The 16,045-nt window shown below is 42.9% G+C and overlaps 1 protein-coding gene across 3 annotated transcripts in view; it reads left to right on the top strand.

Annotated features, from left to right (window-relative positions):
- SMARCAL1 (SWI/SNF related, matrix associated, actin dependent regulator of chromatin, subfamily a like 1) overlaps nt 1–16,045 on the top strand; it is a 43,783-nt gene that overhangs the window by 18,621 nt on the left and 9,117 nt on the right. For all 3 annotated transcript variants that reach the window (XM_035128216.2, XM_060278457.1, XM_035128221.2), the window contains exons 10-14: nt 4,205–4,270; nt 8,044–8,184; nt 13,251–13,469; nt 14,746–14,816; nt 15,441–15,543. In XM_035128216.2, coding sequence (XP_034984107.2) covers nt 4,205–4,270; nt 8,044–8,184; nt 13,251–13,469; nt 14,746–14,816; nt 15,441–15,543 — 600 coding nt within the window. The remainder of the gene's footprint in view (nt 1–4,204; nt 4,271–8,043; nt 8,185–13,250; nt 13,470–14,745; nt 14,817–15,440; nt 15,544–16,045) is intronic.

Here is a 16,045-nt window from a genome sequence, read left to right as displayed (position 1 = left end):
TTTGTTTATTGTTTTGAGGTTTTGGGACAAGCTGTCATCACGATTTTCTCATGCGTTTCTGGGCAACAATGAGTTGTAAGGGTCTTGGTTATTTTTAATGAAATACTTTCTCCTGATTGCAGTAAGTCCTTACTGAAGACTCCAGTGACCACATACTGGGGAAATTTGACCTTTTAGTCTCTGGAATTTGTACATGCAATTGGCTGGGGCAACCCAGTCAGATGGATGATGATGATAATAAGAAGAAGAAGAAAGAAAGAAAGAAAGAAAGAAAGAAAGAAAGAAAGAAAGAAAGAAAGAAAGAAAGAAAGAAAGAAAGTGGCCTGGTAGTTCTAAACTATGAATCAGCATTATGGGAACAAACTGTGGAGAGCCTTGGCCTTATGTGTTCCTCCTCCCACCTCACCTGATGGACACAGGGAGAAGATTGAAAACTTTCCCCTTTTGGTTTCTGAATAAACTAGAGATTCAATTCATGACCAAACTCAGAATCTGACTTACCATATTCCAAGCATGGTCAGTTTAAACAAACCATGGTCAAACTGTGGTTTTGAATCCTGATTTGTTAGCTAATTTACACTTAGAATAAACCAAAGCCGTTTCCCAGAAAAGACAGTTTCCTAAGAGAATTTCTGAGAACATTCTTGTTGGCCACTATTCCCTCTCCTTCCCCAGATGCCCCAGAATGATGCTAGGTTTGTGGCATTGTGGGGAATGCAAAATGGTGGCCAGGCTGCTGTTGTACTTGAAAGCATAACAGAGAAAACTGCTTCAAACATGGAAGGAGAATTAGCTACTGCTAATGCTGAGCTTCACCCCTGCTGAGCCGTTGAAGAATTTCTCCTTCCGCTGGAGATTTGGTGAAGTGGTCCGCCCAATTTCTCCACACAAATATGGTGGAGAATTTCAGGGGGGCATTTTTGTGCACAGCTCTAAAACAAACCACAGCTTCCTCAGTTCAGCCATACAACAGGAAACTGTAGTTTTTTCCCAAAATGAAAAGTGGAAGCTTTCAATCTTCCCTCATTCTTATGCACAAAGAAACAGGGAGAGTATGAGCTTCAGACTCGTCCCAGCTCGTTCTCCTACCTAATACTAAACCGCAGTTTAGTTATATTTCTTCAAGGCTGCTCTGGAATCCCAGTTTTTGTTATTGTTTCCTAATGAGTCTTGTTGAAGTCATCATAACCCACAGTTCTAACACTTCAATCCTCTGTACTTGGACATTTGCTTCTCATCTCATCAGAAATTCCCTTTCAAGTAAATGTGTTTTGGGCCACAGCCAAAGAATTTTCTGCGTAGTTGAGTGCATCTGATGCTGAGAGGTCAGCAGATACCCAAATCACCAGCATCAATTAAGGTCCTGGAGCCAAGCAGCTTCTCAGATCTCATCCTCACAGTTAAAAATATATATATCGAGCTGCTATGGTAGCTCTTCAGGAATAGTGCCGCTCAGGAATCCTTTGTATAAGTGTGCAATCTCTTGTCAAAGTGCCAGAGGTGAAAGTGCTTGCACCATAATCCCAACACTTCCATTTTTTGGTTGTCTACAAGGTACTGGTCTGTGAAGTCTTTAAAAAGTCTGCTGGGCTAATTCATATAGAGCAGGGGTGGGGAACCTCTGGCCAATTTGGCCTGCAACACTTTGCTCCCCAAACCACACGCACCCACCCATCAGCTGATGTCACTGGTGACTGGCGTGGCTTGTGTAGTTTCTCAGTTTGTGTGTGGGACTTAAGAGTGATCTTTTCCCTTTCCCTGCCACTATGGGCAGCCCTGCGGCCATTGCAGCACTCAGTATCTTCACTGGTCATTCTGATGTTGCAATATTGCATTTACATGCAATGCTAAATGATTCTCTGCTCCACTCCCTTCCTCTTGCACAACCGCAAGGAGGAAATCTGAAGCACCCGTTTCCATTTTCAACTAACTTCAGTTTGTCATTTTGTCTGAAGCAGGCCAGGCTCTTAAACAACAAAACAACTACAATTATTATTATTATTATTATTATTATTATTATTATTATTATTTTCCACCCAGCCACTCTGGGCGGCTTCCAACAAAGATTAAAAAGACATTAAAACATCAGTCATTAAAAACTTCCCTAAACAGGGCTGCCTTCAGATGTCTTCTAAACATCAGATACAGTGGACCCTCCGGATATGAACTTAATTCGTTCTGGGGGTCCGTTTGCACCCCAAAAATTACGTAAATAGAGATGCACTTTTGTGCATGCGCGCGTGGCGAAACCCGGAAGGTTTGCCATGGCCATAACCTGAAGATTCCGTATCCAGAGGGATACGTAAGTAGAGGTACGACTGTAGTTGTTTATCTCTTTGACATCTGATGGGAGGGCGTTCCACAGGGCGGGCGCCACTACCGAGAAGGCCCTCTTCCTGGTTCCCTGTAACCTCACTTCTCGCAGTGTGGGAACCTCAGAAGGCCCTCAGCACTGGTTCTCAGTATCCGGGCAGAACATATAACAGTCTTATGTTTCTCTAGCCCTGATCAATAATGTGGGATTTCTGGAAAATGTTGAATAGGGTAATTTGCTATGGAAAAAATTCTGATGCCCTAGAGAATAATCTAATTTAGCACATGTTACTTGTGCTTAGTAAACACAGCTAACTTTGAAACTGCCAAGTTTGCCTAATATTTGAACCCATTCATTGTCACTAATGAATTTATGAAATGGGAAATTTTCTGCAGAAAAATAAAACACTGGAGAAAAAAAAATCAAGGAAGTCCCATTTTAGAAATTTTTTCCACCTCGCATCACAAGGCCTAACCATGCTATGCTTTACATGGGAGAGGTGGGAGTGGATTTACCTTACTGTGGATGTTGTTTATTGAAATACAGCAGAGAGGCTACCAAGTGCTTGGCAGTGACAGCATCGATGAGTGGGCCATTCTTCCTAATCACCTTGGCCCTGTTTGCTGTACAGGTGGAAAATACACCTTTAGTGTTTCCTCTGTGGGGCAAACGGCAGCTATGTGTGTACACGTGTCATTTTGATTGAGAAGAATGGTATGACAGGACTGGGTAAAACCCCTCCGCTGGCATTGCTCCAGAGAAATTGGCAACTCCCTCACTCCTCAGTGGCTGTCTCTCACTCAGAGCCAGTGTGGTGTAGTGGTTGAGAGCAGTAGACTCGTAATCTGGTGAACTCCGCTCCTCCACATGCAGCTGCTGGGTGACCTTGAGCTAGTCACTTCTCTGAAGTCTCTCAGCCCCACTCACCTCACAGAGTGTTTGTTGTGGGGGAGGAAGGGAAAGGAGAGTGTTAGCCGCTTTGAGACTCCTTAGGGTAGTGATAAAGTGGGATATCAAATTCAAACTCCTGTGTTTTTGTTTTAAAAAAACACATTGCGGATAATCACAGTCATTGATCTCCCACTTAGTGGGATCTCCCACTTCACTTAGTGAAGGTTTGGCCCTCATTCACGTTCTTACTTGATATGTTGTAGAATTCAGGTCCTGCGTTTTGCATCCAATAACCTCTGCAGGGTGTTGTGCTTCCTCGCTTCCCTCTTCAATCCTCCCTCTGCTGGTGGCTGTTATTAGCATAACCTTATTGCTAACCAAGATTGAGAAAGCAGTCCCTTCCAGTTGAAGGGGGTATATTACCCTCTCTGTGTATGGCTGCTTACTCGTCCAAATACGACAAGACGAGCACATTCCCTGGGAGGGTGCCAATTTCCTTAGCACCCCGAAGCTTGGTGTTGTAACAGCAATGGCAATAGAGTTCCAGGAGGGGAAATTCTCAAATGGTAGGTCTATTTCCTACCTGGCGAGCCTTTTAACAGCAAACCGGTTGGCTCCTAATTAGATTTCCTCCTTTCTGGTGGTTTTTCATTAACCCCTTCCTTTGGGGGAATCCGTGCAGTGCAGACTCGCAATTATCTGCATTTAAGAGGAGGCTGTGCAGCGGCAAAGAGAATATTAATAGCGAGAATTGTTTCTTCCCCTCCCTTCACTGGCTTGGTTATGGTTGTTGATAGATCAACAACAAGGGTCTCCAGGTGTTGTTGGGCGACAACTGCTGATATCCACGATAATCGGCCATGCAGGCTGGGGTTTGATGGGAGTTGTAGTCCAACAACATTTGGGGACCCACATTTGGAGGAATGCTGATATCAATTGCTCTTTGGTTGTTTGGCTGTTGCTCTTGGTTTCACATTCTCTCCCCTTCTTCTGTTTCAGGATGAGTCCCACTTTCTGAAGAATGGGAAAACTGCTCGATGCCGGGCTGCGATGCCGCTTCTGAAGGTGAGCATGCCAGGGTTTTCAAAATTGGGCATTTGACTTTTAGGTGCTGCATATTCACGATGCCTGGTGGCCAAAAGAATTTTGCTAGGCTGCTGTCTGTGCTGTAGTGACAAGTTGGGAGCCATACAAAATCCCAAAACGAGCGACGTAATGAAATTCTGTGCTTTTTCACCTATCTATGATGCAGATTGGGCAATTTTGGTTTATCAGTTAAACTCTACAGCGGAACGCATGAAATAAGCTCAGAAATCCTAAGTGTAGTAGAAGATTGAGTATTTAATTACAGACCAAATGCATAATCATTCCGAAGTATCTGAGATTTTGAGTATTTTAGGATTATATAAATGAATTCCAGGTCACAGAGTCTGCTTCAAAGTAATATTTCCAAGTGAAGCTGCCCAGAGAAATAATGATCTGTCTTTTATTTCCTATAAATTTTGATATGTCAGTAACCACCAATTAAATTGATTTATCCCAAAGCTGATAAAGTCTTCCATAAGTATTTCACACAGAGCTCATAAATCTGTTCTTCTGGTATGTAACCTGAAAATCCTTAAAGTGGCTTGGATGAAGGATATAGAATCAATAATGGATTAATAAGGAGCCTTTAAGTTTCATATTTATTCTGAAATTCTGTTGAAGAACAGGTCGGAATATAATACTTTTGAGAAAAAAATAGGCATAATTATAATATTAAAAGCTTAATCTTTGATATCACTTAGGCATTGATTGCTTCTTAAGATAAAGTAGCATTTCTTAATATCCATTTTTTTGCTTATAAAAATTCCTGAGGAAATCGCTTTAAGGCAGTGATGTATGGAATCTTCAAGTAGGCCCATGTATAAAACATGGAGCTGAAGTTTGAAACTCCATGAGTTTTCAGAAGTAATTATTCATAGTAATGTACCTTGCGTCTCTACTGAGGAACCCTAAATTCTGCACAAAACGCCTTTGTTGCTCTGCAACCAGGTGTTGAGAATTGTGTAGGGGCACTTTTTGAACCCATAAAATGGATCAAGAAGTTTAATTTACAAAATATTTAGATTAGCATGATTTTCCAAGTGAACCCTTAATATCAGGTGTGCATTGGAACTGGCAGAATCTGCCACTGTCCTTTTTAATTACTATTTTTAAAATGGAAATATGAATGCTGTTGGAAATACGAATCAGAATGAATATGAATATGAAATATGGAAATATAAATCAGTTTGCTTTTGAGGAATGAATATAGTTGTAAAAAGTATTCTAGTCCTTAAGGTCTTCCAGAATTCATTCTTTCTATGCTGAAGAGTTTTTGAAAGATCTGTTTCTAAAGGGTGGGGGGTGTAGGAGCTCGGCTACTATCTAATGTCAAAACACTGTCATTTTCAAATCGTTCCCTTTTGGGTGTAATTTGAATATCCCAGGTGTGATGGATATACTTTAGGTTGTTTGCATCCGTGATATTTAGTTAGATCTGAACCTTATTCCAAAGTTGCAGCGGGCATGAGTTATAATACTCTTTTATGACAGAAATGAAATTTCCCCAAGCGTGCAGATGCTGTCACCCCTCCAGTCCCATTTCATTCTCTCCCAAGAAGCAAACTTCTGCATTGAAATTACCATCAGATATTTCCATTTCGTGTCAGGCAGGGCAACACACACTTTAAATGTTAAACAGCTGACAAGGGCAGAATAAGAAGGAATCAGGAGGATGGTTATAATTGTATATCCAGCACAATGAACATTTAAATCATACTGGAGCCATAATGCAAAGCATGCCAGGCCGCGTGCTGTAGGCCACATGCTGTGAACATCATTAAAAATCCAGTAAATCACTGTAGGAGAATAAGACACTTTTGCATGTTGAATCATTTTTTTATTTTCTCATATTTCCCCATCCTTCCTCCTGCTCTTTGAAGCCTTTTGATACCCAGTGCAGTGCAGGGATCTGGCTATTATATCATTGGCTCTGCATTTGAATATGTCTGTGATTCTTGAATTTCTCTTTGGGGAAATGTCTTCTCGGTGTCACCTTTTATTATACAAAGAACATTCTCATTGCAGGAATTGTGCTGCTGATGCTCACGGCACCCCATAGTGGTTGGCCGGGTGGGACTGTACCACTTACCTGGCTTCCAAATGTCAGGAACACGGCCGGACGGTGGGGGGTGGGGGGTGGGAGGTGGTGGGAGGCTGCCCTGGGGTGGGCGCAGCAGCAGAGCCAATCCAAAACTCCTGCTGGTGTGTCCACGTTGCACCAACCTTGCGTAGACCCTACACAAATCCAGAATGGAGTCCCTAAGATGGTTGGATGGTACAATGTACGCCTCCTTCCGGCGACCTCTGCAGCCAAATTGATGCCAAACGTATTGCTCTGATTTCCTTTGGACCACATCAGCGAGGCCAAGAGCGGGGTCCACTACCCATGCTTGCACCCAGGGGAGGTTACGCAGTGGTTTTGCTTCACACCAGGGGCACACTTCATTGTCTCTTGAGACAGATGGATATCAACCACCACCACCACTATGGGTGTCATCTAAGAAAGCAAAATGAGGGTGATTGTGTTCCTTCTAATTACAATACATGTTAGCATTTATACCGTGCTTTATTTGAGTGCTCCAAATATGCTCTCTTCAGTGGGCTTCCCAAGAACGCTTTCAGATACACCATTATTGTTATCTCTGCATTGCAGATTTGGGAGCTGAGGCCGATAGCGACATGCCTAAGACCACCTAGTTAGTTGCTAGCAGAGGCAAGAGTCGAACAAGGGACTTCTTGGGTCAGCCGAAGACATTTTGCTCCTTGAGGCGGAGCAGCATATATGATGCCCATCCATACCTGCCAAGTCTCCCGCTGAAAAATGCAGGATCAGCAGCGGCACGGCACTGGAAGTTGCAAAGAAGCAACTTCCAGGGCTGCTCTGACCATGTGTGGGCACCGGAAATAGGGCAGAGCGGCACCGGAAGTCACTTCTATGTATGCCCAGTGGTCATCTTGGTGGCGGCCGCAGGGCGGTGGCCATCTTGGTGACAGCCGCCGCCCTGTGGCCACCACCAAAATGGCCGCCGGCATGCGTAGAAGTGACTTCCGGTGCCGCTCTGCCCTATTTCCAGTGCCCACACATGGCCAGAGCAGCATCCAAAATGGAGGCTCCCTGGCAGGTAGGAAATCCAGGGGATTTCTGGGATTTTTCTCCATTCGGGAGAACAGCGGGAAACGGATTAAAATCCGGGGGTTTCCCGTGAAAAACGGGATAGTTGGCAGCTAAGTGCCCATCACTGCTATCACCAAATCAAGGTGTGTGGTACCCAAGGCCAGCCAAGTTATTTTGGCACCTGGAAGCCTCATAAGCATCTCTCCTTGGCAGAAAAAACACACACAATCATAACACACTTTTGCTCTTTCATGGTACTCAAAATCTGCCGTCTGAGGAAGCCATGTCAGTCTGCCTAGCGGTGGGGTCTGCTAACCCACTGTGCTGTGTTAGCTCTGCTACCCTGTTTCTCCTATTTTAAGATGTAGTCATAAAATAAGCCATAGCAGGATTTTTAAGCATTCAAGGAATATAAGCCATACCCCGAAAATGAGACATAGTGATAGGCGCAGCAGCAATGCCGGTCGCGGCAGGAGGAGGAGGAAAAAAATAAGACACCCCCTGAAAATAAGCCATAGTGTGTTTTTTTGAGGAAAAAATACGTAGTTAGGGCCATGTCTACTTTTTTGGGTGTCCTCGAATCTCTATGTGTGATAGCAGCCATGTAATTAACCTTTTGCAACATTTATATCCCCAGGCTGCCAAACGAGTCATCTTGTTGTCCGGAACCCCTGCCATGTCCCGCCCTGCAGAGCTTTATACGCAGATTGCAGCTGTCAGACCATCCTTCTTCTCTCAGTTCCATGCCTTCGGGCTCCGCTACTGTGATGCTAAGCAGGTAACGTGAATCTCCATCCCTGGCAAAGCAGAAGCCAGGAAATTATTATTTGGGGATAATAACAACCTTCCACTCCGTGAAGCGTTTTGTGCACTGCCATTCCCTTTACGATCTCTCGGTGAAGTCTTGCTGTGAAAGGGCAGATTTCCGTAGTGACAATTGGCCATACCGCCATGGTAGAATACATGTTTTGCTTACTGTAAGGTTTTCTGCTAATTCTCAAGCATCTCCAGTTAAAAGGCTCCTAGCCAAGTGTTAGGTCTGGGATTGACTTTTGCCTGAGGCCTTGGATAGCTTCTGCCTAGCCTAGTTGTTCACCAGCTAGATTGCTCACCAACTGAGAAAGCCTGACTGAACTTGACCTCTGTGATTACCAAATAACTCATTAAATTGATCAGTGTGCAATGTCATAAATAGTGTTGTCATCAATCATATTGATAACTGGCTCCATATTATGAGGTGTAATATCGGCAAGGAAAAAATATGGAGTTGGACATTACTATGAATCCATTAGTTCTGTATTCCTAAATAGAAAAAGGATTCAGTCTCCAATATGCTTTTTGATTAATGAGTTTTGAACTACCAAAAATATGAGCATGATCAAATACTATTCCTTTTTTCTTTCCATACCACTAAATCAGATGCTCCAATGTGGTATGAAACAGAAGGTATAATTCTTCTCATTATGATTATCATGTTTGCAAATATCAACAAGCTGTAACATCTCAAGGGATAATGCTTGCTTCTGCAGTGCATTCATGATTGTATCATGTCTGCTTCTTCTTCTGCATTTATACCTTCATTAAAATCTCCTCCAGTTGCTATTTCACTTCCCCCTAAACAGAGTAGATCTTCAATTAGTTGATAAGAAACACTCATCTAACGATTGAGTGCTGCATAAATATTCACTGATAATAAACTCATCTGTCCATGCTTTTTTTTATCCTAATACTAGCTGGCCCAGCCACACGTTGCTGTGGCTCATCCCTGCGACTCCCCACAACCCGTTCCGACCCATGATCCATCCCAACCCCGTCCTGCCCCCACCTCCAACGCAGGCGAGTCCCCACCTCTTCTCCCTGCAAACCTGAGCTGAGGTGTTTTGGAGAGGGAAGGGGATGGAAATGGCGTGGCGTGGCTTGGTTTCCGGTGTGGTGTCGGCGCAGCCTGTCTCTGACGGTGGGACGTGGGTGGCTAGGGGCAGGATCCCAGTGTGGCCCTTTGTGGAGGAATGGCCGTTGTGGCAGTTATAGCATATTGGTTCCTGACTTTACGATCTGCCCTACCTTGTGAGACGCAGCTTCTGGCTTCTATTTCCCAGTATGCACTCTGTCCCGCCCTTGAAGACGCAGCTTCTGGCTTCTATTTCCCAGCATGCACTTTTGTCTGAGTGGTGTGTTATGGAACACGGGGTTTCGGGGGGTTAACCTGGCGCTGTTGTGGTGCCTGTCTATGCAAACGGTATGTGGTCACTCGCTTATTTGCATGTGACTTTGTGTCCAAATTTGAACGCAATTGGTCAAGCGGTTTTGGCGAAAAGTGGAGACAAACAAACATGGTTGGTTTACATTTATATATATATAGATATTGACCTTCTTTGTCTTTCCTGCTCTGAATAACTTCACACAAACACACTCCTTTCACTTTTGTACATGCGCCAGGCCCAGACCTAATGGGTAATATCCATTTTGCTTAAATATAGACCCATTGAAATAAATGGGCAATGTTAACAGTTATTTCTGCTGTTTCTCCTTATGTACCCTGTTTCTCATATTTTAAGGCATCCCCATAAAATAAGCCATAGCAGGATTTTAAGCATTCAAGGAATATAAGCCATACCCCGAAAATAAGACATAGTGATAGGAGCAGCAGCAATGCTGGCCGCAGCAGGAAGAGGAGGAAAAAAATAAGACATCCCTTGAAAATAAGCCATAGTGTGTTTTTTTGAGGAAAAAATAAATATAAGACGTGTCTTATAATATGAGAAACACGGTATGTGCATTTCCTGCATATACATAATACGGTATCACCCTACCATTTCCCCCCCAGAAATTGTGGTACTTTTCTTGTTTTTAATGGGAGGCAAAAGGTTAACAGGCAAATACATACATACATACACACCTGTTTATTGTTCTGGCCAAAGTTTATGACAAACCCCAGTTCTTTCAGACTTAGTATTTTATTTTCGGCCTTAACTTTATTTCATATATATTCTCTCATATATATATATATATATATATATATATATATATATATATATTGCTATCTCATAATGGAAAGACGTTGATTCTCTCTGCTTTATGGCATTCTTAAAGACATCTGAAGGCAGCCCTGTTTAGGGAGGCTTTTAATGTTAAATAGATTATTGTATTTTATTTTTCTGTTGGAAGCTGCCCAGAGTGGCTGGGGAAACCCAGCCAGATGGGCGGGGTATAAATAACAACAACAACAACAACAACAACAATAATAATTATGTGGTTATCACTATTCCTTTTTTACTGTTCTTTTCTTCATCTATCCTTTTCTTCATTTCTTTCTCTTGTAAATCCCCCTGTTTCAGGCCATCCTTCAATGGTTCTGTGGGTCCTCAACCCTTCTTGCACTCACCAGCTCTTCCCACAAACACCCTCCCCCTGCTGTTTTCCCCATTACCAGGCTTTCTCCAGCCCAGCTGACAGTGGTGCGGGATGGGAAGAGGAATTAGTGGACAAGAGAAGGGTTAAAGTTCTTCTCCCACCTGCTCCCCTCGCCCTTTGCCAATGTTCCTTTCCCTGTTGTCTTTGTGATGTGTCATTCTTCCCTGAGTTGCTAAAAAATATGATTAAACATTGCTCTGGGATGCATAAGGATAGAAATTGCCATAATAAAAGTAGGATATAGTCTTAATATAAATTGTGTTGTCTGGGTTAAACAGCAACAAGGAAATCTCAAACCTGAACACCTCAGTTTTAAAAAACAAGACCCCAGAAAACACTCCATTTTAAACGGAATTGATTTAGCTTCACGGCAGAAGACCACAAATCTCTGGCAGATGCAATAAGCAAAGATGGAATTAGTTTATTGGTTTACGATCCACAACTCCTTGGCACTTCTTGCTCATAAAAAAGTGCAACAAATGAAACGTCACCTGTTTTTATTTATGAGCCAAATTTTATAGTTGCCATCAAGCCATTTTTCAAAGCAGGTGATGTTAATAGTGGGCATTAAAAGACAGAAAAGTGCAGGTAGGTTGTCACAGATGCTCAGCCAGGAAAAGTTCAGGAGCTAAGCAACTTCTTCCACTGAGAATGGCCTGGGTCAAAAAAAAAAGTGGCTTCTTAACTTTGCTGTTTGATATCCTAGGAATCCAGGGCATGTGTGATTTTAGCGGATGTCATTTTACAAGGCCGTTGTCAATATGATGATTATGCTATGAGGCTCTATTTAATTGCCAACAATGTTCTGAATAAGCCGGAGGAGTGCAGATGATGAATACGCTGCTAGATGCAAAGTTTCATTTTCTGAAGATTTCCGCTTTCATTTAACTACCAAGCTGTTGTGAGATTCACATATATCTTTGAAAGTGCATGGGCCATGCCTGCTGAAACCTCAAAAGCCAGAAAGGGGAGTGGACTAGTGGTTGGGGAAGGGCTTCAGTGCCCCGCCGAACAGAGACTCATCTGTTCTTGCTTGCCAAGTTGATCATCCCTCAGCTGCTATGCCGAGAAGACTGTAAACACACTTTAGAGTTCCGTTGCAACTAGAGTTCCGTTACAACGCTAGAAAGAAAGGGGGTTGATACAATTTTCATGATTCAGAGCTCCTTAGAAAAATAATTTATGAAATGCTCATGGATTGGATGCACCTTAGTTGTCTTCGCTGAAAAGTGGTGCAAAACACTTGTGGTGATTGCTCTTATTTATTACCGTCATACCTGAGAAACAGACTCCAGATGTGTGCTCCTAAATGTCTCGCACTGATGTGCCCATGATTTGCTTTACTCCTCCAATCAGACATCCTCAGGCAATATCTTCAACCCAGATACCTTCCTCTGCTCTGCTTCTGCTGAAACCTACCTTGTTCGTTTCAGCCACAGTAGATAATTGAGACTAACGTAATTCATGTAATAAAATAAACATTTCAAAATGGCATTTCAATGGATGGGAAACATTAAAAAAATGCAGAAAACAACGTAATTATTTACATAACTTTTGTGGACTAAAACAACCAAAAATAGTGAACACTTCTCATATTCGCTTGTGAGATTTCTGTTCCTGACCTCAGATGAACATACAAATTACAGCACAGTTACAGTTAGAAAGGATGACAGGGATTAAAATATTTGGGGAATTCTCTTTACATATTGGTTATTGCACTAAAGCTCAGTCTAGAACTCCATTAGGTTTTTGGATCACTAAAATGCTTGGAAAATCAATACAACCCAGGTGGTTAAGAAAGCCCAACAGAGACTCCATTTCCTTAGAGTATTGCGAAAGAATGATGTCAGTCAACCTTTGATGATCTCCTTCTACTGGTCCACAGTAGAAAGTGTCCTTTCATACTGCATCACGGTGGGGTACGCTGGCTTGACATCAACGGATAGGAAGTGCCTAAAGAGGGTGGTGAATACAACACAATATATTATGGGCTGTCCTGTGAATCCTCTGGATGACATCGCGGAAGACCGTTGCCTCAGGAGAGTGAGGAAAATTCCTAGGGATGATTCACACCCTGGCCGGAACTTTTTTGATCTCCTGCCCTCGGGCAGAAGATATAGAAGCATGATTAGTCACACCAACAGGGTAAAGAACAGCTTCTATCCATGGGCTGTTAGGCTGCTGAATGAAAAGATAGCAACGTGGCAACTGACTTTCGGGTTTGGTGTGTGTGTGTCAGTAAACGAGGGGAATTAAGACTAAGAGAGCTGAGTGGGGGTGCTCCTGTAACCTCACTGTAAACAAGTTGTACAAGTATTTCAATTCAATTCAGAATCCCAGTGCATAGATGTGCAGTATACTCACAGCCCTTGCATGCTACTGATGATGTTTTGAAGTTTTTGCTTCCTCTTGTGTGTCTGTTCCACTCAGCGGCCTTGGGGGTGGGATTATTCTGGTTCCTCCAACCTTGGTGAACTGAAGCTTCTGCTGGAAGAATCCGTCATGATCCGTCGCCTGAAGTCTGACGTGCTCTCTCAGCTCCCTGCAAAGCAGCGCAGAATGGTGGTGGTAGCTCCTGAAGGCATTAATGCAAGGACAAAGGCTGAGCTGGCAGCGGCTGCAAAGGAAATGGCCAAGGGCTATAAGAGTGTGAGTTGGAAATATTGTTGGGCGAGAACGTGGCTGCATTCCGTCACAATGATGAACGGTTGCTTGAAAATCTAAATATACAGTGTGCTGTTTTACATCTGAACCCTGTGCCAGTTTACAAAGCTGGGTTTCCAAAGGGTTGCAAAGTCAGAATATCAAAACGCAGTCTGTGCTCTGGTTTGCCGTTATACAAACTATTGACAAAGCACAGTTACGGTTGTTGCTGTGCTCTGTCTCTAGAGGTTGCCGAACCATGGAGATGGGAGAGAGCAACAAATTTCTGAAGCTGCACGCTGAAGAGAGAGGAAACAAAAGCAGACAATTGGCTGTAAACTGTGGTTTGCCTGTTGTACATTTGAAAGCTCAAACCATGTTACTGGTTCTTAACTATGGTTAGTACAAACCATGGCTTGCTGTGATGTCTGAACCGAGTCTGTCTGCATAGTTCGAGATATGATAGACAGGGGAAGGGCGGTTCTGTCTCCCGCTTAGCGCTTGGTCCAGGCAGTTGGCAGGGACCACTTTGGAACCTGTGTTGTTGCCGCCTCCTCGGAGAGAGGAGGGAAAACATAGTGTTTGCTGGGTAACTTCCATCAAGACCTAGCAGGGACAGATGGCAGCTACCTCCTGATAAAACCTGCATATCCTTCAGTAACGTTCTTCAGCAACGGCAACAAAAGTCAGAAGCCTGCAGGTTAGGTCAATTTCACACGTTATTGAAAGGGGAATCTGTCTTTGTCATTATGTGCATGCTTATCAGAGAGCTAGACATATTCATAACTCCGATGACAGCACCTATGTGAAATATGTATGTTGCATTCACACAGGACATTTTTAGAGTTGCACCTAGTGGCCCAAGTCTGCTTTATACATTAGACCTGTGCTAGATTTAGGATAAAAAGGTTAATCAAATAACAACACATTGAGCTGGAGGGGGGGTTCTCCTTCCTATTCCTACTCCTGCTAGAGTCGATTAAAGGTCCTTGCACCTCTTTTGGTTTCCATAGGGTGTTTATTTCTCACTTCACCTTTAATAATGGCACCTTTAATAATTCCACAGCAGAACAAATTATCCAGGTTTGGCAAAGCAAACAAAACATAACACAGGGGGAAGGGAGGTTTATACTTGTATAAATAAATTTTGTAAAATTCAAGCATGTCATCTTTTAGAATTTTGGCTGCAAAAATCTGCCACTTGTGAGTCCCACTCGTCATTGAGCTGCTAGCTACAACCTTCTGGACCTAACTGACGGGTTTTTCAAATATCTGTTTGCAGAAACAAGAACAGAAGGAAGCTCTCTTTCTCTTCTACAACAGGACTGCTGAAGCCAAAATTAACTGTATCATGTAAGTTGCTGTTTCACAGTATTACACAAACCTACCTGACTAGGTGATTCTTACTGCAGTGGAAAGGAAACTGCAAGACAAGACCTGCAGCGAAATCAAGTTTGGGAGAAATGTTAATTAAAACATTTAAGCACTGTAGCATTGGCCTCGGTGTTGAACCAGCCTGGCAAATATTTTACAGAAACGTTATCCTCAAAGTTATCCATTCAGCAGAACCATCCATGTCTGGTTCTGCTGAAAATAAGCAAAATGAGTCCTAATTGCTTTCATTTCAAATGTATTAAACCTATTTTGTACAAGGTGACGTGCAGGTAGATCTTCAGTGTAAAACAACTGATCATATTTTGATGCGGAGATTTTGACGTAATATATTTGTTGCAGTTGTGAAAAGTCCTGACCTTTACAGTATAGTCTTCAAAAATGGTCTGTAGTTTCAACTACATGTGAGAAACAGGTCCTTGGAACTGGGATTTGGCTGAATTGCCAGTTCTCTGAATAAAATAAAAGTTGAGGACTACTGATCCTAACCATACACTGATCCTAACCATACACTGATTGCTTCTGGAACAACAATCCTATGTGTATCTTCTGAGCCTCCTACTCCCAATTTCTCGTTCACTGTAGAGAATATATCTTTGATTTATTGGAAAGTGGAAGAGAAAAGTTTCTGGTATTCGCTCATCACAAACTCATTCTGGACACAATCAGTGAGAAACTGGAGAAAAAGGTAAATTGATCTGCATTTATTGTTGTTGTTGTTTAGTTGTTTAGTCGTTTAGTCGTGTCCGACTCTTCATGACCCCATGGACCATAGCACGCCAGGCACTCCTGTCTTGCACTGCCTCCCGCAGTTTGGTCAAACTCATGTTCGTAGCTTCGAGAACACTGTCCAACCATCTTGTCCTCTGTCGTCCCCTTCTCCTAGTGCCCTCAATCTTTCCCAACATCAGGGTCTTTTCCAAGGATTCTTCTCTTCTCATGAGGTGGCCAAAGTATTGGAGCCTCAGCTTCACGATCACTACTCCTTTTCCAGGACTTGGAGATCCTGGTAAACTCTTGTATCATTGGCACAATACAAAGCTGCCTGGAACCTATTCACAATGGTGCATAAAAACGCATTGCGTACATTTTTTTTACTGCCATCTTGTCTAGTGTTTTCCAGGATTCACAAAATACAAACCTGGCCACTGGGATTAATAACCTTGAAGTAAACCAGTCAACATCAGGAG

Source organism: Zootoca vivipara, chromosome 1 (genome assembly GCF_963506605.1).
Source record: "Zootoca vivipara chromosome 1, rZooViv1.1, whole genome shotgun sequence".
Taxonomy (NCBI): Eukaryota; Metazoa; Chordata; class Lepidosauria; order Squamata; family Lacertidae; genus Zootoca; species Zootoca vivipara.
The sequence above is the reverse complement of the archived record's forward strand: the minus strand, read 5'-3'. Positions and strand labels throughout refer to the sequence as shown.